At 44.2% G+C, this 24612-nt stretch overlaps 1 protein-coding gene across 1 annotated transcript in view; it reads left to right on the top strand.

Moving 5' to 3' along the window:
- LOC126230763 (uncharacterized) overlaps nucleotides 1-22381 on the top strand; it is a 436134-nt gene extending 413753 nt beyond the window's left edge. The window contains exons 28-31 of the mRNA XM_049942407.1: nucleotides 3774-4026; nucleotides 6265-6463; nucleotides 10619-10768; nucleotides 22186-22381. Of these exons, the coding sequence (XP_049798364.1) occupies nucleotides 3774-4026; nucleotides 6265-6463; nucleotides 10619-10768; nucleotides 22186-22300 (717 nt within the window). The 3' untranslated portion in view covers nucleotides 22301-22381. The remainder of the gene's footprint in view (nucleotides 1-3773; nucleotides 4027-6264; nucleotides 6464-10618; nucleotides 10769-22185) is intronic.
- The last annotated feature ends 2231 nt before the right edge of the window (nucleotides 22382-24612 follow it).

Genomic DNA, 24612 nt, shown 5'->3' on the forward strand with positions numbered 1-24612 from the left:
ATCTTCAACGTTCAGCTGTAGCACCATTTTTCAAAAGCTTTTATACTCTTCTGGTCTCAACTGTTTAGTGTTCACGTTTTACTTCCACACAAGCCAACACACCAGACAGTTATCTTAAGAAAGTCCTTCCTAACACTTAAATTTATATTAGATGTTAACAAATTTCTTTTTATTGCTATTGCAAGTCTGCAGTTTATATCCTACTTACTTCGGCTATCGTTAATGTTTCTTCCACCCCCAAATAGGGAAACTTATCTACTACTTATAGTATCTGGTTTCCTAAACTAATTCCCTGATTTAATTCTGCTACATTCCATTACTCATATTGAATTGTTCATCTTATAACCTCTTATCTCTTAAAAGTTCTTATTTCTTCTACTGTATTTTAATTCATGCACTAAATTTCACTTTGATTTACTTTACTGCCCTGAGGAAATCCGGCACAACGTGGAGAAACGTCGGGTATTTTCGTATATTAAGTATTTTATATGGAGTCTGATGAGATTTACACCAGTCGCCTAACTTTTTCATCTCAAAAGGTTGATGAGTTGTTAAACATCATTTCACCTACGCGGTTAATAAAATAACATTATGTGGGCAACAGCCTGGTGCAAGATTTCAGTTGGCTGCCACACTGGCTTCGTGCGAAACGCAATCTTATCTCAGTAATCATGCTTGGGAACTTGTGAGTACAGTTTAACGTTGGACCGTTCTTGGTAAATCTTCACATCACTGAGAGATGAGGGCTAGGTCATAGGCAGCTTGAAAATTCCGTGGTTCTATCGGGATTCGGTCTCGATACCATTCGCAATCCAGGCCCGCAGTTTACCCCAGACCAACAGCCGCAACTAAATAAATAGTGACCAGGGGCTCATTAAAAAACGAAATGCGTTTCTGTAATTTAATTAATCACCTATATACAGTCAATAGTTTATTTTGTCTTTTAATCGTTTATTTTGTCTTTTAAAGGAACTATAATTATTCCGCCACAGAATGACGATCTTCATGGAACAGATTCAGTAATGGACGTATAACTCTTTTGTATACGTGACAATAAATTACGAAGTGAAAATATACTGTGCAGTAGTCGCTGCTATTTCAGTGGCGCTCCTCCTACAAATATGCTCCACTCTCCGTGGAAATCAAAGCCCCTGAAGCAAGCGGCACGTATGGTTTATACAACGTTCGACGGAGTGTGTAAACTGAAGTAATCTTTCGGATGACGCCCATCTCGAAAGACACTAAAAACTGCACGATAATCCCTATATACAATGTATTCTTACTCTGTAAATAGGGCAAGTGTAACCTCCTTTTCTTACTAAGTGTTATAAGATCGAAATAATATGTCTCATCCAGAAATGGCGGCCGTTTCACCTGCGAAACGGTCGTAGAAAAGATGCAACACCAGCAATCTATCATGAGTGAGTACCTGTAACATACAGGACGTTAACTCACGGAAGCATAAAATACACCGACATAAGTAATTATAGCTTGAACAACAAGTTAGCATCAGATCGTGACAAAGGATTTTGCAGCACTGACACGCAACTCTACTATTTCCCCAACGTTTCGCTCATTCTTGTGGGGAATTCTTTATGTGACGTGCTTTCGACGACCCTTTCCATTGACGTCTAGTGAGAAGAGCATCGTTCATATTACATGGGAGAATGCCTTATGGGCTGTAGCGTGACGTGAGGTCAACATGGCGTCTATAGTGTATCGACCTCAAGAGGACTTGATGCTGGTAGAGAATTTCTTTTTTCAAGCCAAGCCAGTCGCAAGTCACGGACCCACATACAAAGAATATTCTCTGTCCATTTTTTAACTGCCGATACTTTACTTGTAAAAATGAGGACAGCAGTCAGAAACTGCCTTTGTAATAGGTAAATACCTCATCATAGTTTAAATTCTGTTCCATCTTAGCATATATGCACGCTCTCTCCTCCGAAATGTTCGCCACCCCTGTGTCGAGAATACTTGTGAAGCAAACCGCTAGAAGACAGGAAAAGCAATTTCCTTAAGTTTTCACCCTAATAATAGTCGGTACGAAGTTGTGTCGAAACCTGGAAGGCCTTGTCCTACCTCACAAAGTGGCAAGAAATGCAATCTGTATCACTCCTTGATTATCAGTCATTAATATGCCAAACGTCATCAACAAATAGTTCTTATTAAGTAGCATTGGTGAGAAACTGGCTAGACGTGTGTGACTCCACAGCAAGCGAGATAAATAATACGATGTGGGTGCAAAACGGCCGAATTGATCGAGTCCATTGTAGCAACTGACTCTCAATTCACAAAATATAGCAAGTTATATCTTGCAGTTTGATGTGGTCGAACGTTGTGGCCGAGCGGTTCTAGGGGCTTCAGTCTGGAACCGCGCTGCTGCTGCCGTCGCAGGTTCGAATCCTGCATAGGGCATGGAGGTGTGTGGCATGGAAGCACTGAGGCCTTGGTAGGTCACTGGAGGAAGTTGCACCACATCTGCACACAGAAGTCACCTAATTCCCGTATATTCCGAGGAGGGGGGCGATGAGCTCTGACGACACACATACTAGATGTGTTCGATCGGGTTCATGTCTGGCGACTTGGGGGCGGGGGGAGGGGGGGGGGGCGCAGCACATAAATCAAAACTTCCTTGAACCATTCTATCACTCCCCTTGCCTTGTGACATGGCGCATCTTGTTGAAAAATTTCACTGTCGTCAGGAAACATGGTTGTTATGAAGGGTTGTACGCTGTCTGCAACCAGTATACGATACTCGTTGGCCGTCAGGGCGCCCTGCACGAGGCCCACTGGACGCGTCGATACCCACGTGAATGTTCCCCAGAGCATAATGGAACCGCCGCCAGCTTTTCTCAGTGTCAGGAAGCTGTTCGCCTGGAAGACGACGGTTTTGGGTCCTTCCATTGGAATGATGAAGAAGCTATGAAGATTCATGAGACCATGCAACGCTCTGCCACAGCCTCAACGTCTAGTTCCAGTGGTCACATGCCCAGTTCAGTCGTAGTTGCCGTTGTCATGGTGTTACCATTGGCACATGTATGTGTCGTCGGCTGCAGAGGCACGTTGGTAGAACTGTTGGGTGCACTGTGTGTTCACACACGCTTGTACTCTACCCTGCTTCAAGTATGATATTAGTTCCACCATAGTTCACCTCCTGCGTTGTTTCACCAGTCTGCCCAGTCTACGACGTGCGACATTTGTAATTAGGGGTGGCCGCCCAACCCCACGACGTGTGGACGTGGTTTCACCTTGGTTCCGCCACCTGTTGGAGACACCCACCACAGCACTCCTAGAACGCCCGACAAGTTGTGCAATTCCCGAAATGCTCGTGCCGATCCTCCAGGCCATCAAAGTTTTTCTTCGGTCAAACATGGATAGATCGCGCGCCTTCCCCATTCTACATAAGGGCCGCACGCGCACCGATATTACACACACCATGGGAGCAGTCATTCCTCGCCAGGTGATCCTGCTATAGCCTGGACGGGTTTATATCGTTAAGAGGTCGGTGGTTATAATGTAATGGCTGATGACTGCATGTAGTAACAACGACAATATTTTGCACTGAAGCTAGCGGCAGCCCATAACCATACATTCACAATTATCGCATAAACTGGTCGTTTTCAGACCTATGTTTTCTTGATCCGCTTTGCATCTTTATCATGTTTGTTTTCACTTTTAGTTATGTTAATCCCTGTATTAAGTGCTATATATACATTAGTAGCGCATTTTTGGGGGTAAAGAGGCTATTAATTCACTGTGTTTGGTCTCAGCTTGGCAACCACGACCAGCACCGCGTGGCCAACCGCTACAGCCCAGAGCTGGTGGATGGGATGAACATGCTGGTGACGCTGCTGCCGGGAACCGCCGTCACCTACAACGGAGAAGAAATCGGCATGGAGGACAACTACAACATGACGTGCGAGGTGGCTCAGGACCCACAGGGCTGCGCGGATAACGTCACACTGGGAAATTCCAGGGACCCAGAGAGGACGCCATTCCAGTGGGATGACTCTGAGAATGCAGGTACGAATGTTATGCAACCAGTTTGGTTAAAGTGGTTTGTGGGAGAGGGTTGCATGGCACTGTTGGTCCCGAGAAGCTTCTAAGCCACTTATTTGTAAGTAATAGTTTTCTTCGTGTAAATAATCACTTTTGTCTCACGAAGAGAAGGTATAACTGTCGACTGGTTTCTGTACAAGCTGTAAATAATGTTTCGCTCCCTTTGTTTAATCCCCGTTACCTTCAGAATTTCAAGGAGTGTTTTCCAATCAAGGTTGTCAAAGGCTTTCTTGAAGTCTACAAATGCTTGAAACGTAGGTTTACTTTTCCTAAATCTATCTTCTAACAGAGTTCGTAGATTCAGTATTACCTAGAGTGTTCCCACATTTCTCTGTAACCCAAACTCTCTTATCCCTAGATCGTCTTCTACCAGTTTTTTCATTCTTCGGTAAATAATTTGTGTCTGTGTTTTGCAACTGTTACTGATTAAACTGTTAGTTTAGTAATATTCTCACCTGTCAGCACTTGGCCTGCGTCATACACCATGAACACCAGGTGGAATAGTTTCCTCGTGGCTGGCTCTCCCAAGGAGAATGGGAATGTCGTCTATTTCTACCCGTTCCCTGCGACTTAGATCTTTCAGTGCCCTATCAAATTCCTCTTTCAGTATCAAATCTTCCACCCTATCTTTCTTTCCCTGCCCGTTGAATAATATGGCTTTAAAGTTGATCTTCCTTGTGTAGCCCCTCAAGAAATATAATAGACTGATCGTCATAAGATGAGCTGCACCCAGAAGAACAAAACGGATTGCGATCATTGTTGGCATGGAGGTAGATGGTACAACATATATGAAATGATTACGTTTTCAAATTTTAAGGACCAAAATATATTGCGATACACAGACACTACAAGTATCCAGACATCGCGGCGTGGAGTTGTACAGGTCTAGGATGTAGTTTTGCGGTACTTGACACCGAAGTAGTCCTGTTACACTCCATCCCATGCTTATTGCGCCGTAGGGTATAGTTTCCGCAGATTGGTGGGTGGAGATGAAGTCCTGATGGCTCGTCATACATTCTCGATTAGTGAAACATCGGGCGACAAGGGTGGCCATGGCAGACTATCCTCAGCTGCAATGCTCGCTCGGGAGATTGCAGCGGTGTGAGGACGAGCGTTGTCCCGTTGAAATGGGGCATGGGCGTGGGCGTTTACGAACGGCTGACACACCAGTTGCAGGACCTCATCCACATACTGTGCGGCGATCACGGAGCCCGTTAGGAACACTAAGATTGAACTGGCACTACAGTATATCGTTTCCCACACTATCTCACCAGGCAGGCAAGATGTGAGGTGGGAGACCACGAGCCGCTCTTGGTGGCGCTCTCCATCGCGCCTCCAGACATGGATCCAGTGGCCGTCGTCTCCAAGGCAGAAGTGGTAGTCGTCACTAAAGGTGACCCATGCCTGTCGTTGCCGGAGAATGGTGTGACGCTGTGGGAGTTTGAATAGGTGGGGGGGGGGGGGGGGGGGGTGTAACAGTCGACGTGCTGCGAGCCGTGCAACATACAGCTACTTGCCAATGGTACCAGCATTTACAGAGTGTTGCATAGAAGGCAGGACAGCTCATTGAATCGCCCCTATCGTTGCCTTCGGGTCTGCTCGCGTGTGGCGGATAATCATTCGGTGCTCTCTCTTTGAGGTGTGTGAGAACGTGCAGGTCCTATATGTGATGAACGCGTGCGTTCCTGTACCCATTGCCATCAAACACGGGCAACGGTGGTGTCCGTAGGAGCAGTGTGGTGCGTTGTACGACGGTAGGATCACCCAGCCACCCTCAGTCCCGCGGTATGGCCTCTCTTGAATCTGATAAACTCGCTATTGAACGTGTCGTCTGGCTCCAGTGCACATGAAGGTGGTGTTACTCGTTGTCATACTAGCCAAATAGGCCGGTTGGGGCCCTCCGACGCTAACAGACGAGTGTGGAGTAACGGCCTCACCCATGCTACCCCCGTGCGCGTCTGACTGTGCAAAAGTAATCATTGACGTAGCTGATTGTGTGCAACATACCCACCCAGTTCGCAATGGATCAGTCGGGTCGGGTCCTTCCGGGCGCTGCTCTTTTATGACGATCAGTGTATATTACAGTCATGATTTGACGTAAACAAAATCTGCAGATGGCGCCACTGATTTTGCTGGTAGAGACGTCAATGCGTGTGCTTAAGTGCGAGACTGCGGTGTCTTACGGAGGGCGCGTGTGTGCAGGCTTCAGCACGGCGGACGAGACGTGGCTGCCCGTCAACCCCAACTACGTGACTCTGAACGCCGCGCAGCAGGAATCCGCGGCTGGCCGCAGCCACCTCAAGACGTACCGCCTGCTGGCGCAGCTACGGCGTGGCGACGAGTCCATCCACAACAGAAATGTCTCCGTTGCCAGCAGTGGCAGCATCTTCCTCTTCAGCAGGTACGTGAGCCCAGGGGGGCAGTAGGTTTCACTAGCACGGTCCTACCTACTGTGTCGATTTGTTTTTCCATCTGTAGTTTGCATTGAAATTGCTTAACAAGGCTTTTTCATGAGTGGTATACATTACCATTACCACTTCCTGGTGAAAACTAATTTCATTTATTTATATTTTGCTTTGTATGATAATATTATTTGGGATTTTACAGTAGGCAGTAGTTTCTGACTATGATAATACAGGCTGACTCAAAAAGGAAGATCAGTTTTGAGTTACATTTGCTTTGTAAATAAAAACACCTTCTCTTGCTGCACTTTACTTTATTTTCCCAGACATGTTTCGCCTTTTTCAGTTTAAGGTATCATCAGTGAGGTCTATAATGATACAGTTATGATACATTTTCGTTTTGACATGTATTATTCCTAGATTACAAAACAGTTCACCTCTCGCTTGTTATGTAAATAAGTGATTATTTACGGCTCTTCCTGCTTTCAATTGGCATCGGTATTTCCTCTCATCTGGTCACAAGTTGGTCGCACTGTGTTTCGAACATTTTTTTCCCACCTTTAACTTTGCTTGCACTTGTTGTTTTGATTCACTTTCAGTCACCTGTGACTAATTTAGATGTAACACTACAATAGACATAACTACTTTGCGTACACTGTGTATCTCTTCCGTACATATACATGTTGCCAACCTAACGAAGCACATTCTGAAAACTAACGTCTATTAATTTCTGTTATATATATATATATATATATATATATATATATATATATATATATATATATATATATATGTGTGTGTGTGTGTGTGTGTGTGTGTGTGTGTGTGTGTGCGAGAGAGAGAGAGAGAGAGAGAGAGAGAAAGAGAAAGACAAAGAGAAAGGGAGGGAGAGAGAGAGAGAGAGAAAGAGAGAGAGAGAGAGAGAGACTATACATACATGTTTTTTTTTTTTTCATTTGACTTGAGTTTTGGTTTAGATGTTTTGTGGAGAGGTTCATGGATAAGTGAGAGGAAAAGCGTTGGCACGTATTGTTATAATTGTTGTTATCATTATTTTCATAATAGTCCTTTGTTGTAGCGTTACTCTATTATTTTATCTATTAGTGTAAACAATGAGCTGTTTCGTACATGTACTTGATCTTTCAACAGAGTTATTTTTTCTTCTTTGGTTTTCTTATGTGATAATTTTCTTGCAGGGTTCAGTTGTTTATTACAGAGAAGCTGACATTGAACAGAGAAATGTTCAAAGATTTATGTTCACATAGAAATTTTGACACACTCAACATGAGCACCGTGCGTTGGCCGAGAAACACCGAAACGGAAGACTATTTCATTCCACGCACGAATCAGCAGATCCCTGCTTATTGAATCGATAGCTTCAAGAACTCGATTTCTGAGGTCTTGTTGAGTAGGTGCCATAGCTGGGATAAAGACTCTGAACTTTATGCACTCTCACAGAATAAAAAACCCACAGGGTGTGACGTCTGGTGACCAAGGAGGTCAAAGGGATGAACAAGATCTTTTCCACATCTTCCAAGATAACGCCGCACCTAAAAGTGAAAGTGAGGCAGGGTGCCGTCAAGCATGAAAATGAAATTATTAGAATCTTCCGCTGTGGCCGAGCGGTTCTAGGCGCTGCTGCTACGGTCGCAGGTTCGAATCTTACCTCGGACATGGATGTGTGTGATGTCCTTAGGTTAGTTACGTTTAAGTGATTTTATGTCTAGGGGACTGATGACCTCAGATATTAAGTCCAATAGTGCTTAGAGCCATTTGAACCATTAGAATCTTGGTGAAACTGACGAAGCAACTAATTCTGCAAGATGCCGAGGTAACATCGCTATCGCAGTTTCCCCGGGAAAAACGGTAGGTCCATTAATTTTGTAAACAGGAACGGCACAAAAGACATACGCTTTCGCTAAATCTCTTTTCATGTTCGACGACGCCCCCAGAATTTTGTGAGCCCCAAGTTTTTACATTTGGGTTGTTTACTTTACGGCATAGATGAAACATCGCTTCATCCGGATAGATGAGTCGTTCAGAAAAAGTGTCCACTGCCTTATCGTGGAGAACTGAAATGCAAAATTCGTACTTTGTGTTATGGTTGTCGGGACAAAGTTTTGCAGTGACTCCATCTTATAATGCTTAATATGCAGGCGTCGTTTCAGAAGACGCCACACCGTTGTTTGAGTAAGTTGAAGTTCCTGGCCTGCCCATCTTATGGATTTCCGAGGGCTGCACTTGAAAGCATCTCGGATACGCTCGAGATTTTCATCAGACGTGCGTGGGCGACCAATGCTCTTCACTTTGCATGCGCCACCAGCTTCCTTGAAGTCTGTACGCCAGTCATAAATCTGCCTGTGCAGAGGTGGCTTCTTGCTGAACCGACGACGGACTGCACGTTACACTCGACAGTGGACTGACTGCACGCAATTTCGAAAACAAAATGATTTCTCTTCTGGTGCAGTAGCCAAGTTGTACATACAAACAACAGCGCAACTGCGTCAAAACTTTGAACCCTCTGTTCAGTGACATGCTTAATGCATTTCCACCTCTTATAGTTTCTTATAAAAAACTGAAATGTGTTCTTTATTTTTGAGTCAACCTGTATTTCTATGTCACTTCAAGTTAAATAATAACGACACTACATTTCAAATATTTTTATTACTACTGCTACTAGTGCAATTATAATACTATGAAATCGCAAATGTGAGATTTGTTCAGTAAATAAGGTTACAAATGCTCTTGTTGATGTATAGATACCCCATTGGAATACATTTTAAATTTTAAGAGATATGCGTTGATGGATAAATTGTCGGCTGTTGAACTGCAAAGTGTAATAAGGCCTTTGCTCTTAAGGAAAACGAGCCTGAAGCAGTTCATTGCCACCAACGAAAGTTGACGGAATGAGTCCAATATCACGACAACAGGCCTGATTTGGTCGCAGGAATTTGATAAAGGCAGACCAAATAGGCCAAACGAGGGAATCTCAGGGCAGCCACGCGTAGCAATTTCAGCCTCGAAAGATGTTTCAAGCCAGCTGTAGCATTCTTGTGAAACATGCGTCACCGAAATTAACGTCTTCTCTCCCAGTGGACTAGATATCGAGCACAACATATTGGAATACTCGAACACGTGTTCCTGTTGGATACTGTGAAATCTCTCACACCAGAATAAAGCCAAAGGGTTTGGATTATCTCTTCAGTAACTGAAATAAATGTTGAAATTGCCGGTCGGAGTGGCCGTGCGGCTCTAGGCGCTACAGTCTGGAGCCGAGCGACCGCTACGGTAGCAGGTTCGAATCCTGCCTCGGGCATGGATGTATGTGATGTCCTTAGGTTAGTTAGGTTTAATTAGTTCTAAGTTCTAGGCGACTGATGACCTCAAGTCGCATAGTGCTCAGAGCCATTTTGTTGAAACTTCCTGGCTGATCAAAACTGTGTGCTGAACCGAGAATCGAACTCCGGACCGAAGGCAAAGGTGCCGAGTTCGAGTCTCGGTCTGGCACACAGTTTTGATCAGCCAGGAAGTTTCATATCAGCGCACACTCCACTGCAGAGTGAAAACCTCATTCTGGAAATAAATATTGTTTCCTAAGGACCTATGAGTAGATAACACATACTTACTGCAAATTCCCGGTATTGCCTAGCACATTTTGAGACATATTTCCTTTCTGTGTGACGAACAAGTGCACATGTGTTGTTACTGAGATGACAATGCAGCTGGTACACTTAAATATTGTAAACATACTGTCTCAATTTCGCTCTAGATGTACAGTATGTTCAGTCAGGTGTAGCTCTTTCACTAGAAGAGTGAAGTACTGATCACAGATAGAGTCCATATTACGTCCAATTTCGAAGGACAAATACATATAGCAGACAAATGGATCTCCAAACCAGTTACCGATGTAACTGTATACATTTATACTAGTCTAGTTCATTTAATATTGGAATTTCATTCAGAGCTGATGATACCTTGAATATTTTCCGATTTTCATAAACACATCTGTATGCAGGTAGTTTTACAAACCTGTAAGTAAAACTAAATACATCAGAATTATTCATGCTAAATTCTGTATCCGTTCTTTCTCCCATGGGTGAAGTCTATGGTAAGATATGTGACATCAGGATCCAAACATCTGTCTCCCGTTGCAGGTCACAGAACGGCGCTGCCACGACAGTCGTGGCGCTGAACGTAGGGTCTGAGGAGGAGACTGTGGACATCATTGAGTCAATGCCGGACGTCGACCTACCTATAATTCTCCGGGTGTACGCGTCCAGCGTCAACAGCGAACTGGATGAAGGGTGAGTTATTGGGCCTGACTGCTGCTTTGCAAGTAAACTGTGAAAATTTCTTACTGGACGCTCAGGGCATCAATTATTTTGTAAATAATTTTTCTGGGAAACTGATCTGATCTAAACAGCCAGAAGTCCCCTGGAGATACCGCGACATCCCCTACTGCAGCGGCCTTCTGACAGCCATCACAGTCAGCTCATAGAGAAGAAAAGAATATATTATTTTGATGCTTAGCTCCCTTAGATGAGGTACGACTTATAAACGTTATATGTGAACTATAGATGAATGTTGCAATAAGAAGACGAAAGAAGAAGAAGGACGCGCCACGAAGGAATCATAAGAGTGGACGGAAATCTATTGATGTGATGTATATGAACAGACAAACATACGATTACAGTTTCAGAAACATTGATTGACTTCTAACGGTCAGTGCCCGGAAATCAGGGCCCTTTTTCTGGCACTGGACACCTGTGTCACTGTAGAGCTAAACAATACAGCAACTGGACAGTAACTGGCTAGAAGCGTGTAAAGTGGTCTGACGAGTCTATATTATGCTATTAATTTGTCGAATGTACCAATGGCCCATTGAGTCTTTTAATCAACAGTGTCTGCAGGGTGTAGCCCATGCTGCAGGTGACATACGCTGTGGATACTCTCTTCTTCCGAAATGAGAACAGTCATTTCACAGAGTTGCAAGCATGCAATTCTGACGAACACTCAGGCACCGTATCACGTCTTGACAGGTCCACAAAATCGTCCCATAGAAAATGCATGGAAAATGTCTGGTACTGTTTGGAACACTGGGTGGAACGTAGTAGTCGTCATCCCTACAGTGTGGTAGCTATACGGGATGTAATTATCAACGAGTGGTTTTAGCTGGACGCAGCACAATGAAGAATCTTTCTTGATTCTGTTCCCCGTGGAGTGTAGGCGATTACCAACGCTAGACGCTATGTTGTACGGTAACAGAGTGATGTCTCCTCAGAGTGCCTTTTTTCTTTTTGCGAATGTTTCGTGAAATATTTCAGGTTTTTACTAAGATCGTACCGTTCCATATGTTATAAAACTATTTACCTAAATGGCGGAATGCTTGTCCCTCTTACATACAGTACCTCCCATACCACCACCAATTTGAGGCGAAGGATGTAAGCAACAAAAGAGGAAAACGAAACAAAACTATAGTGTGTCAATTTACAGCGTGATTCAGTTACCTCTAACACTGGGTTATATGTAACCTGCAACGCCTTCAAATACCGCGATTCTTACTTTTAAAGACGCGGTGAGATTTCTGGGGCTCATTTTTGACTCGAGGCTCACGTGGTTACCTCATCTCAAACACCTGAAACGGCGGTCGCTTCAGGCTTTAAGTATTTTAAAATGTCTTAGCCACAGTACATGGGGAGCTGACAGGACTTGTCTGCTCCAGTTTTACAGGGCGTTTGTGCGATCTCGGTTCGATTATGGGTGCACGGTGTATGGGTCTGCGAGGCCTTCTTACTTAAAGATGTTGGACGTTGTGCACCATGAAGGGCTTCGGTTGGCCACTGGGGAATTCCGAACTAGTCCCATACCAAGCCTCTGTGCAGAGGCAGGTGAACCGTCACTTCATATGCGGCGACGGCTACTTACGGTACGCCAGGCGTATAAAACTTTGTCCACACCATACACGCCTGCATACCATACCGTTGCTCAGCCTCCTCTGGCACGGTTATATCATAACCGGCAACGTGCGACGCAGCCCTATGGGATTCGCGCACAGGATTGCCTCGCTGCGATGTCTATCGCTGGTCTTCGTGTTTTACGTCGCGGTTGGAGCGCCAAGGAGAGCAGGATGTGGTCCAGTGTCCTATCCCCTTGCAGTCAGTCATTGCTGCACTCAACAGGATGTGCATGGAGTTGTGGGAGGACGAGGTTGGAGCAGATCTCCACCTTGGCTCCTCCGGAGACTCAAACTTATTTTAGATTTGACTCGTTTTAAGAAAGATGGCACGCCAGATTTTACATTCCAGTCACTCTTTTTTAACATTTTAGATGTACATCACGGTTTCACTGTCGTTTACACTGATGGCCGTGGCGTTCCACCTGCCGGTTGCTCAGGCGGGAAGAGGTGGCATTTTTGTAAACTTGTAATGAAAAGGAAACCAGTACACACAAATCATTTAATTACATCATGGTACTTGGAGAAATAGTTATACTCTTATGAAGAGTATATTTTCTGCGTTCTAGGACAACCAAGCTATGACATCTTAATAGATAGTGCAAAAAATACCTTTATTTCTTCTGTTGTTGAGTCTAGTAATTTGTCAGTACATACAATTGATTTACAACTGTGGAGCTCAAAAATTTCTGATGTGATGTATTTTCTGACGTACTGGTGTAGTTGGTCGTCTTTTTCTTCTCAAACTGCTTCCTCCATAGCTGCATCACGTGGCAAGGGCTCAAGCACTTCTGTATGGCGCCAAGCAGGTTTATTTTCTCGTTGTGGCAGAAGTAATTGTGGATCCATTACGTTTGAGTCGCTATCTGATCACAAAACTACGTATCCTACGTCAGAAGTTGGGAGAAAGATCTCATCATCCTCATCATCACTTGACATTTCGTAGAATTCTGACAGATTACCATCAATGCCAAAAGGCTTATCCAGTTCAAAAGTCATATTATGTTCTTCAAAAAGGAATTTTGTTAACTATTTTATCTCCAATAAAGTCATTAGTCTTTTATTATTACTGACATAATTCTCTGAAGAGCCAAATAAACTGGTACACGTGCCTAATATCATGTATTGCACCCGCGAGCACGCAAAAGGGCCGCAACACGACGTTGCATGGACTCGACTAATGTCTGAAGTAGTGCTGGAGGGAATTGACGCCATGAATCCTGCAGGCGTGTCCATAAATCCGTAAGAATACGATGTGTGGAAATCTATTCTGAACAACACGTTGCAAGTCATCCCAGATATGCTCAATAATGTTCATGTCTGGAGAGTTTTGTGGCCAGCAGAAGCGTTTAAACTCAGAATGTTCCTGGAGCCATTCTGTATCAATTCTGGACGTGTGGGTTGTCGCACTGTTCTTTTTGAATTGCCGAAGCTCTTCGGAATTCACAGTGGATATGAATGGTGCCGGTGATCAGACAGGATGCTTACGTACGTGTTATCTTTCAGAGTCATATCAGGGCGTACCAGGGATCCCATACTACTACAACTGCACATGCCCCACACCGTTACAGAACCTCAACCAGCTGAACAGCACCCTGCTGACATCAAGGGTCCATGGGTTCATGAGGTTGTCTCCATACCCGTACACGTCCATCCGCTGGATAAAATTTGAAACGAAACTTGTTCGAACAGGTAACATGTTTCCAGTCATCAACAGTCCAATGTTCGTGTTGACGGGCCCAGGCGAGGCGTAAAGCTTTGTCTCGTGCAGTCACCAAGGGTACAGGAGTGGGCCTTCAGCTCTGAAAGCCCATGCCGCTGATGTTTCGTTTAATGGTTCACAACTCACACTTGTTGATGGCCCAGTAATTTGCGGAAGGGTTGCACTTCTGTACCGTTGAACGATTCTCTTCAGTAGTCTTTCGTCCAGTTGTGGCAGAATCTTTCTCCGGCTGCAACGACGTCGGAGATTATGTTTCACAAGGTTCCTGATATTCACAGGACGCTGGTGAAATAATCGTAAGGGAAAATCCCCACTTCATCGCTAGGTCGGAGATGCTGTGTCCCATCGCTCGTGCGCCGACTATAACACCACGTTCAAACTCACTTAAATCGTGATAACTTGCCACTGTAGCAGCAGTAATCGATTTAACATCTGTGCCAGACACTTGTTTTCTTATATAACCGTTGCCGACCGCAGCGCCGTATTCTGTTTATATCACTGTATTTGAATATGCATGCCTATAACAGTTTCTTTGGCGCTTCACTGTAATGTTGTTGTTTTACCTACTTCACATAGTATCAGTCGCAGACAGCCAAATATGTCAAAACTGACACCAAATTACTGAAGAATGTTTGGGAACGAAAAAAAGTTTTTACGAGATACAAAGCCACTCTGTCATATAGGAACACGCGTGACCCCCGTGGAGCAAAATATTGTTAAGTGCTCTCTTAGCGCTAAAGTATGTAGATGGAGTCTGTTATTAACAATCTGTTGATAAACCGGAATGACTAAATGAATAAAAATACACACTTGCGTAATATCGGCATCGTTTTGCTGTTTTCCGCTGCGGACGTATGGGGAACAATAGTTGACGTTTATAACTGACCACTCAGAAAGCTAAAACTTGCAGTGGTAGGTCGTGATAGATTATGGAGTGTGATCAAACTATTGGCATGTGTATCTTTCCATTAGGTGGATTATGTACGCAGGCAATAGTTACAGTCTGGAACCGCAGGACAGCTACGGTCGCAGGTTCGAATCCTGCCTCGGGCATGGATGTTTGTGATGTCCTTAGGTTAGTTAGGTTTAACTAGTTCTAAGTTCTAGGGGACTAATGACCTCAGCAGTTGAGTCCCATAGTGCTCAGAGCCATTTGAACCATTTTTGCAATAGTTACCAGATTCCTGTGTCGTTTACAACACGCGCGAATGGAAGCAGTAAATGAATTGACTATGAGTGCATTTCAGACTTTAAAGATTCGGTCAATAAATAAATGAACTGTAGCAAATCAAATTTTTGTTGCCCCTGAAAGCCGTTAGATAGGGAATCTGCAAGTGGGGTTGTACCCCAGGTTAATAGTTTATTAACACAGATAATCTCTTTAGGGCTTCTGTTTGACCGTTTCGAGGTACGATTCACATATGAGTTGACTGTCGCTGCATAATTTGTCTCGAACGAGAAATCCTGTGCCGGCACAGTCAAGGGAAGAGAATTCCCTTTCAAAACGGCTTGAAAATTGCAACGCTCTGAGGAGACCCCGTACCTGGTCACCAGGTGAATGACATAAGGCACTTTGCAGGAGGTCACCGGCCGAACATTGAATCGCTGCTGTTAAATTCGCGTGACTGGCACAGCGTTCGATGCCGTAGCCTTGTTCTGCAGCCTAGCGTAACGAGCTGCGTTGATCAGTATGTATGGGATATCAGCTGTGAAACACGCAATGCAGGTGGCCTCTGCGTACACCTCAGATGCGAAAATAGCTCCTCATCCCCGCTTTCCCTTACATTACTTGGTATTTGCATTTGGGCTGTTTATGAAGTGCGTATGCGTGCGTAGTGCTCATAGGAGTAACTGCATATAGGACGCACTGTTTCACCATGCCATCTCACCTCGCATGACTCAGGTCTATTAATCACGCCTGGAATAGCTACCACCACCCTGTCAAGCGATGTATCTCGTTCATACGTCAGTTACAAGAATCTTCGAATCTTCCAAGCATTACCTTTACAGCTTCTCATTACGTGCGAGGGATACTCAAAATGTTGCAGCCAATTGATAATGTGGAGATAGGCTGTGCTGTTTTGTTTCGGCTTCTCTAAAGGTGTACTCTTGTACTGTGGCGGGAGGATTTCAGTGTGTGCCAGAACCGCAGACACTTACACGCAAACGAACAAAGATTAAGTGTGTAACTCCTTTCTTTCTGGAAATGATTCGAAAACTTTATGACTAGCTAGAAAAGGAATGCCAGAAAGTAACGAATTCAAAACCATGTATGATAGCTGTAGACTACAGTAACATGGAGAAGAATGGAAAGAAAAAACGATGACTTATTTTATGAAGTTCATTTTGGTTTTGGGAATAATAATGGTGAGATGCATTAATACATTATGAGCTGCGAAAGAATACCTGAAAACCAGGTAATATTAATAGAGTTTGAAGATCATTACACACAACGTCGAGTCAGGGTGGACGCTAGGTACAATTGCTGCCTGTCGGTGCTGTTGTTTAACTTGTATGTTGAAGTCACGTCAAAGAAAGACAGAGAAAATTTCAGCAGAGAAAGGAAGGTGGATGGGGAACTGATACCAGTTCAAACGTTCACGGATTGTGTAGTCTTGCCAGACAAAATGAAGGACAACTAGGTTATTGAATAGAACACAGACGCTATTTAATAGAGAATTTGTGTTACCGGTAAATAATGGCAAGACGAAATTCATTAAGCGCAGTAGAAAAGAGAACAACGACTTGCCAAGCACCGAAATTGGAGAAAACACACCATAATAGAAGAGGCTAAGGTATTCTGCTTTATAAGAAGCCAAATATACAAGATGTCAATACCTAATATCCATATAAAAGCTGTATCGTCAGCTTTCGTGAAACCGCTCCAACAGTATTCCTTAAGCAAGGCCACGCAATCCGTAGAAGCGAGACCTTGCTTAGGGAATACCACAAGGTACACTTGAACCTGAAATTACACATACGGGAAGACATACCAAGTCTACGACGAAATAGACTCCGTTGAATTAACCCACCGTTACGGCAAGCAGAACAGCTAGATGCTAGTGCTGTCTAGGTGAGAGCCCTCTGGGATCAGAATTGTCAACTTATTGAAAATCCTGAAGGGCGTGAGCGGTTCAGAAAATATAACTGTGATGCTACTGGCAGAGAATTCGACAGAAAACTATAGGGTGAACTGAACAGACCTCACACAGGGCATGATCGATGAGCAAACTCACTTTACAAATGGGTTTGTAACTGTTGGTCTGCGAACCAATCAAGCATGTTAGAGGTGAATGTCTCTTGAGTTCCTATCAGGGAAGCTGTAGAGGCCTCATAAAAGCTAACGATACAGCTTTTATATGGATTAGGAACTTAGATATTGACGTTTAATTAGTTTTACGTGTAGTTTTGTCTTTCTGTATTCTTCTTATACACACATACCAATGTTCCACACCCGCATTTTTATACTACACGTCAGCCATACGAATAAATAATAAATAAATAACTAAACAAGATGGGAAATTCAACACATACATCCTTAAAAAGTTTAGTATCAGTGTGTGTTATGACTCTGACTCTTCGGATTGAGGCGTAGACTTGAAGCGATTACTATTCTAAAACTGAGGGATTCTCCGTGAGCAATGCATAGACGCAAGTTGGGAATTACTGTCGTCCGATTCAAATTTCTTCGCACCTGACGGCGAGAGAAAATCGATTTAAAGTCTCTATCTCCTACACACTTCTTGTGAAATGGAAGTTCGTGGGAGGCTTTCATTGACATACTTCTGCCAGTGCCCCGTTTCATACCCTTCAAAGCTGCGAGGATGGGACATGAGTCGCGCTTCGGTAGCTCAGTTGGTAGAGGACTTGCCTGCGAAAGGCTAAATTCCCAGGTTCGAGTCACGTCCGGCACACAGTTTTAACCTGCCACGAAGCTATCAGCGCAAACTCCGCTGCAGAGTGACTATTCATTCTAGAAATCATGTAAAATATCTATGACTCACGTATAATATAGAGGTTTAAAGTTTCTCTAATCATGTCAAAAATCTACTCCTAATCACAGTTGGGGCCGGAGGTATGTTAATTTATTTTGTAATGGGTGAAATTTTCCTATCCAGAGAACAGCTTTAAACTTATCAAGTAATATTTCGAAAATTATTGAACAACTTACAGCTAAAAACGGTAACTGTCGTAATGCTCTCTGAAAGAAATTTATTCGGCCATGGTTGTAAAATGGGTGATATTGATTTACATTTGTGAAACTACATAAGACATGTTTCACCCTACTCTTGGAATCTACAGTATAGAATTCATTTTGTTCTACTGTGTCCTTGGTGTTGTAATTTCCACAAGTGTATCACTATAATACGAGGGCAAGTCAATAAGCGAAGGGTCCACACGCTAGCAATACTGACTTAGCAGTGAGATGCATTAGCCACTCTGTTATTCTTGAGCGCCAGCTGCGATGTTCAGTGAGTTCCTGTATTCTTAGTGATTTTGGAGCATTTTACTACGAATGCCCTTCGGTGCCTGTACACCAAGAAAGAAATGACGGGTATGATTCGTTGTGAATTCACTGAAGGGACTAAATCTGCGGAAGTTTTTCGCAAAATTCAGCTGCAGTATTGTGATATTTGCTTTAGTGGACGAGAAATCGCTTCGAAATTGGACGTGTGTTTGTCTGCGATGAAGAGAGTTCGGCCTAGCCACCCACTTCGGAAACAGACAGGAACATCGCGATTGCTAAGCGAATGAATACTGAGGATCGTCTAATCAGAACTGGTGATACTACATATGAGCTGAACATCAAGCATTGTTTAGCATTTACAATCGTCCATTAATCTCTACACTGTCGCAAAGTTTGTGGTCGTTCGGTACTGTGTCAAATTACAGACAAACACACAAGAACGTTTGGAAATGATGAAATCATATTTAAGGGCTCTTTAAGTGGAAAGAGCAGACCTGTGCTGTCGCATAGTAACTCACTGATGAGGCATGCGTTCTTCAAAAAGAACTACACAGGAAGTGGAAGATCGTGATGAGGAAACATCGATTTTAGACTCAAAATAAATCTAAAACCTAGCTTCTACGTTGACGTTGTTTTTGGATATGAAAGGGGCACTGCTGATTCATTAAGCACCTTAAGGCCAAACAGTGAATAATGAGAGCTGGTGCGAAGTACTTCGAGATCTGAAAATAAAAAGCAAAGGGAAGAAGCAAGACGAAACTTTTAAAAGGCATGATTTTGCTTCAGGATAAAGGCCACCCTCAAAGGGCTGAGGAAAAGTCCAGTGCAATAAAAATCCTTGCTCTGACTGTATCAGCACCCACCATTCAGTTCTTACCTCCAAGCGATTTTGACCACTTTACTGGGATGAATGAACAAAGTTTTCGTCATATGACGAGATTGAAGGTGCAATAGTGGATCTCTGTCACATGATGGATCAAGCGCATAGAGGTGTAGGCAGCTCATCTAGAGAAATTGTATACTTGCAATATGTTTTTAAGTGTCTTTACTTTTTGACTTTCCCCAAGTACAACTTGCACAAAATAACTTGGCTCCTGTGCAGAAACGCATTGTCACCCTGTATGTAGGGCGAGTCCATCCTCTTGTTCCCAAGGTGCGGCCATCGCATTTGACTCTACTGAAGTGCACACTTCGAGTGTTCTCTTTGAATCTATTTTCTACATATCATGGAACCGCAGTGCAACGAAAGTTCTTCATAATCACGCAATCTCATTAAATTCATGTCAGAAGTGGCGAACGAGAAAGCAAATATCTCACAAAAAATATGCTTGAAAGTGTAGCAGGGAACACTGGCTACTCCAATTCTAGAATACGGAGAATAATGGAGGAGAAGACTACATAGCTACAAGTACTTTCCAAGGCTTAATATCTTCAGGAAAGATGCAGAATAACAGAGAGAAAATTTTATATCTAGGTACCATTGACGAACAGGTTGTCAGGTAGGTGACACATAGGTTCCACACCGTACAACTTCTTTATCGTAGTAAGCTTATAATACTTCCTTCTGGCAGTGAGAGCTTGGACATATATTGCTTTACTTCGTCCTATTTCTACACTGGAGCGCCAAAGAAACCCGTGTAGGCATGCGTATTCACATACAGAGATTTGTAAAGAGGCAGAATACAGCGCTGCGGTCGGCAACGCCTATATAAGACAAGTGTCTGACGCAGTTCTTAGATCTTAGTGCTGCTACAATCGCGGGTTATCGAGACTTATGTGAGTTTGAACGTGGTGTTATAGTCGGCGCACAAGCGATGGGATACAGCGGGGATTTTGCCGTACGACCATTTCACGAGTGTACCGTGAATATCATGAATCCGGTAAAACATCAAATCTCCGACATCGCTGAGGCTGGAAAAAGATCTTCCAAGAAGGGGTCCAACGACGACTGAAGACAATCTTTCAGCATGACGGAAGTGCAACCCTTCCGCGAACTGCTGCAGATTTCAATGCTGGACCATCAACAAGCGTCAGTTCCGAACCATTCAACGAAACATAATCGATATGGGCTCTCGCAGCCGAAGGTCCACTCGTGTACTCTGTACGCCTCGCCTGGCCCGTCAACAGCCACATTGGGCTGTTGATGACGGGAAACATGTTGACTGGGCGGATGAGTCTCGTTTCAAATTGTATGGAGCGGATGGACGTGTCCATGTATGGAGACAACCTCATGAACCCACGAATCCTGCATGTCAGCAAGGGACTGTTCAAACTGGCGGAGGCTCTGTAATGGTGCGGGGCATGTGCCGTTGGAGTGATATGGGACCCCTGATATGACTGACAGGTGACACATACATAAACGCCCTGTCTGATCACTTGCAACCGTTCATGACCATTGTGCATTCCGACGGACTTGGACAATTCCAGCAGGACAATGCGAGACCCCACTCATCCAGAATTGCTACAGAGTGGCTCCCAGAACACTCTCCTGAGTTTAAATACTTTCGCTGGCCACCATACTCCCCAGACATGAACTTTATTGGCATATCTGGTGATGGTAATGGTGATGTTTGGTTTGTGGGGCGCTCAACCGCGCGGTCATCAGCGCCCGAACGAAGTCCCAATTTTTACACAGTCCAATTTTTACGCAGTCCACTGTCACGAGCAATGATGAGGATGATGGCCGGCCGAAGTGGCCGCGCGGTTCTGGCGCTGCAGTCTGGAACCGCGAGACCGCTACGGTCGCAGGTTCGAATCCTGCCTCGGGCATGGATGTGTGTGATGTTCTTAGGTTAGTTAGGTTTTATTAGTTCTAAGTTCTAGGGGACTAATGACCTCAGCAGTTGAGTCCCATAGTGCTCAGAGCCATTTGATGATGATGAAATGATGATGAAAACTCAAACACCCAGTCCCCAGGCAACTCATACGGGAATCGAAACCGAGACCCCTTGATCCAGAGGCAGCAGTGCTAGCCAATAGACTACGAGCTACAGACTGGCATATCTGGGATGCCTTGTATCATGCTGTTTAGAAGACATCTCCACCCCTCGTATTCTTATGGACAGCCATGCAGGATTCATGGTGTCAGTTCCCTCCAGCACTACTTCAGACATTAGTAGAGTCCATACCACGTCGTGTTGCGGCACTTCTGTGTGCGCGTGGGGGTTCTACGCGATATTAGTCTGGTATACCAGTTCCTTTGGCTCTTCAGTGTATATCGGTATTCTAATGAGAAACAACTGTCATTGAATGTCTATATTTGTCGAATAATTATTGTTCATACTGAAATAACCTGTTAATACGATCTTTGCCGACTTTCTAGCCATAGCTTACAAGTTATTTGAACATTTATTTGTGCATAGGCTTCAGCTGTTAAAATGTATTCCCCCTGCCACACAGCGGTGGTTCACAATGGGGCCGCCAGCACTAAAAATATCCTCTCCTCTGCAGTGCTGTCTGCAGAGGCACAGGTCAAGATATTTTTTGCACACTGTAGCTATGTGACACAATGATTGGTATGTTAAGAGTTCTGGTGCTTGAATCCTGCAAGTGTGTTTCTCTTGTGTCGTGTTGGCAGGCGGCTGGTGAGCGCACGCACACTGCGACTGCCCAGCCAGCAGGCGGTGGTGCTGAGGCCTGCGTTTGGGAGGACTGGCCGGGCTGTGACACCTCGGCGGCGCTGCTGCAGTTAGAGAGGAAAAGTATTACCACGTGTATTAATGACAATTAACTAAACTAGAAGAAGAAACTGTAGATGTGGAATAGTGGAATATCTGTAAAGTAAATCACCACGTTCAATTACTCTGTTCAGTATTCAGTGTTATTTTAATTTATATATTGCTGAGTATATTAACATTAGATGACTTACACCTTGATAAGTAATAAATGAATAGTTATAGTTGATAACTTTTTCTTATACTATCACTAACATAATGAGCAACTGCTGTGCAGAACCTTCTTCTCCTCTTCCTTGTGCCTTTGTCCCCCATGTATTTGTGGTCGCCGTGGTTACTATTGGATGTGGCATAGTTAATTTAAGGGGTTGCTGGATACCTTTCCTGTTGCCAACACGTAACCAACAGAGTGGAATATGTGTACCTTAACTGTCTGTCTGTAGCGTTATCCATGTGAAAGTGTATGAACGTTTCCTAGTTGTGTGCGACTCGTGTAACTGAGGTTGGATTTGGGTACCAGCCTCGTATTCACTTGGTTGGACGTGGAAAACCGCCTAAAAGGCACATCCAGGCTGGTCAATACACCAGCCCTTGTCATTAACGTGCTAGGCGGATTCGACTCGGGGCAGGTGCACCTACCCGAATCCTGGAAGAAGTGTATTAACTTGTTGGCTATGCAGCTCGATAACAATTGCTATGTCGATTATCAATAAATATTTAATATTTATAATAGTATTGGGGCAACCTGTGTTGTGCCCCACTCTCCATTGTTATCAGATATATCCAACATGGCGGCGATGACGTCATCCAAGATGGCTGCATGTAGACTTGGCAACAGTGCCTGACATCATCCAAGATGATGGCCATGATGTCATCCAAGATGGCGGATTTTGGAGGGAAGTTTGAACTTTGGCGGGAATATAGGTCAACTGGGCTACCTCCACCAACCTAACACCCCCTCTCCTCCCCTTCCCCCGGAAATATGGCGGGAAGTTCAAATTTCAACAGGATAAAGCATCACACCACGGTTACCTCTACTAACCTAAGAATATGGCGGAAAAATAGTTCAACTGGGCAAGCCCCACGAACCTAAGTCATCTGATCGCCACCTTGTCCTATAGACTGGCGCCAAGTTTGAATTTTGGCTCTGAAATAGGTCAATTGGGGTTTCTCTACCAACCTAAGAAAATTGCGGAAAGAAAGCTCATCTCCACCAACCTAAGTCACCCGACCGCCACCTCCTCCTATGGACTTGTGGGAAAAGGGCTCACCCAGTGCTGGACATGTCTTTATTACTTTACATGCACTATTTTATTTAAACAATTAGAGGCACTACCACTATCCAGTGTAGCTGCCATGGGGTCTGGACTCACACTGACCTTGTACACAGTACCACTGCCAGAGGGTGCTCTCATCCCTCCTGTGACATAATCCAAGATGGTGGTCTGGAGGGGGAAAATGACGCAGCCTGTGCTGGGCTGCTGGAGAGAGTAAGGAAGGAGCATACGTTATTTATTTTGGAACAATTTATTTAGTGATGGAGTATATTTGTTACACTGATACAAAAAACACATTCTGACATGCTTGGGGTCACGCCACACAGCCCACAGATCTGTAAACTACTCCTAAATAACGCTCTGCTGACATACAGACAACTCATAACTTACCGAAAAAATTTTAGTACAGACCTGCAAACTGCTCCTAAATAATGCAGCACGGTGATGTATAGACACCCTCAGTATGTAAACTGTCCAAATAGCCTACAGACCCATTCACAAAATAATGCAGCAGACATGTGCAGACAACGTCTACCACACCCTGTCCAGTAGACTGCACAGGAGGCTACCGACAGCCCTGCGTAGTGACTTGACCGTCAGCTGTCAAACCACACAAAGGCGCCAATTCGGGTCCCGCATGCATGAGGTGGTGCCATCCCTTTCACACTTAACACCTGAGAAATTTCTCTTGAAATACATTATCACCTGCGCGCCATTGATGATGTAACCAGATGGGAGTGAAGACCTATTTACAAAGCACAGATGCTCCAAGGTGGGCCATGCGTGTGTGTGTTTGCCACTACTTGTGTGAACCCTCCCTCTACCTGCGGTCTGGCAAGGAGCTAACTGCTGGGCGACACTGCAGAAATTTGTCCCAGAATAGCACAAGCCGCTTTCTCACTAGCGATTCTAATGGACCATACATAAGTATTTCAGTAGTATTTCAGTAAGTATCTCCAGTTACAGCCTAATATGAAGAGCTTTAATTTTCATGGAAATTTTCAAGAAGGCCATTGAATGAGTGATTAGTTTGTGTGTATTTCTTATTTTATT

The sequence above is a fragment of the Schistocerca nitens genome, chromosome 1, assembly GCF_023898315.1.
Source record: "Schistocerca nitens isolate TAMUIC-IGC-003100 chromosome 1, iqSchNite1.1, whole genome shotgun sequence".
Lineage (NCBI taxonomy): Eukaryota > Metazoa > Arthropoda > Insecta > Orthoptera > Acrididae > Schistocerca > Schistocerca nitens.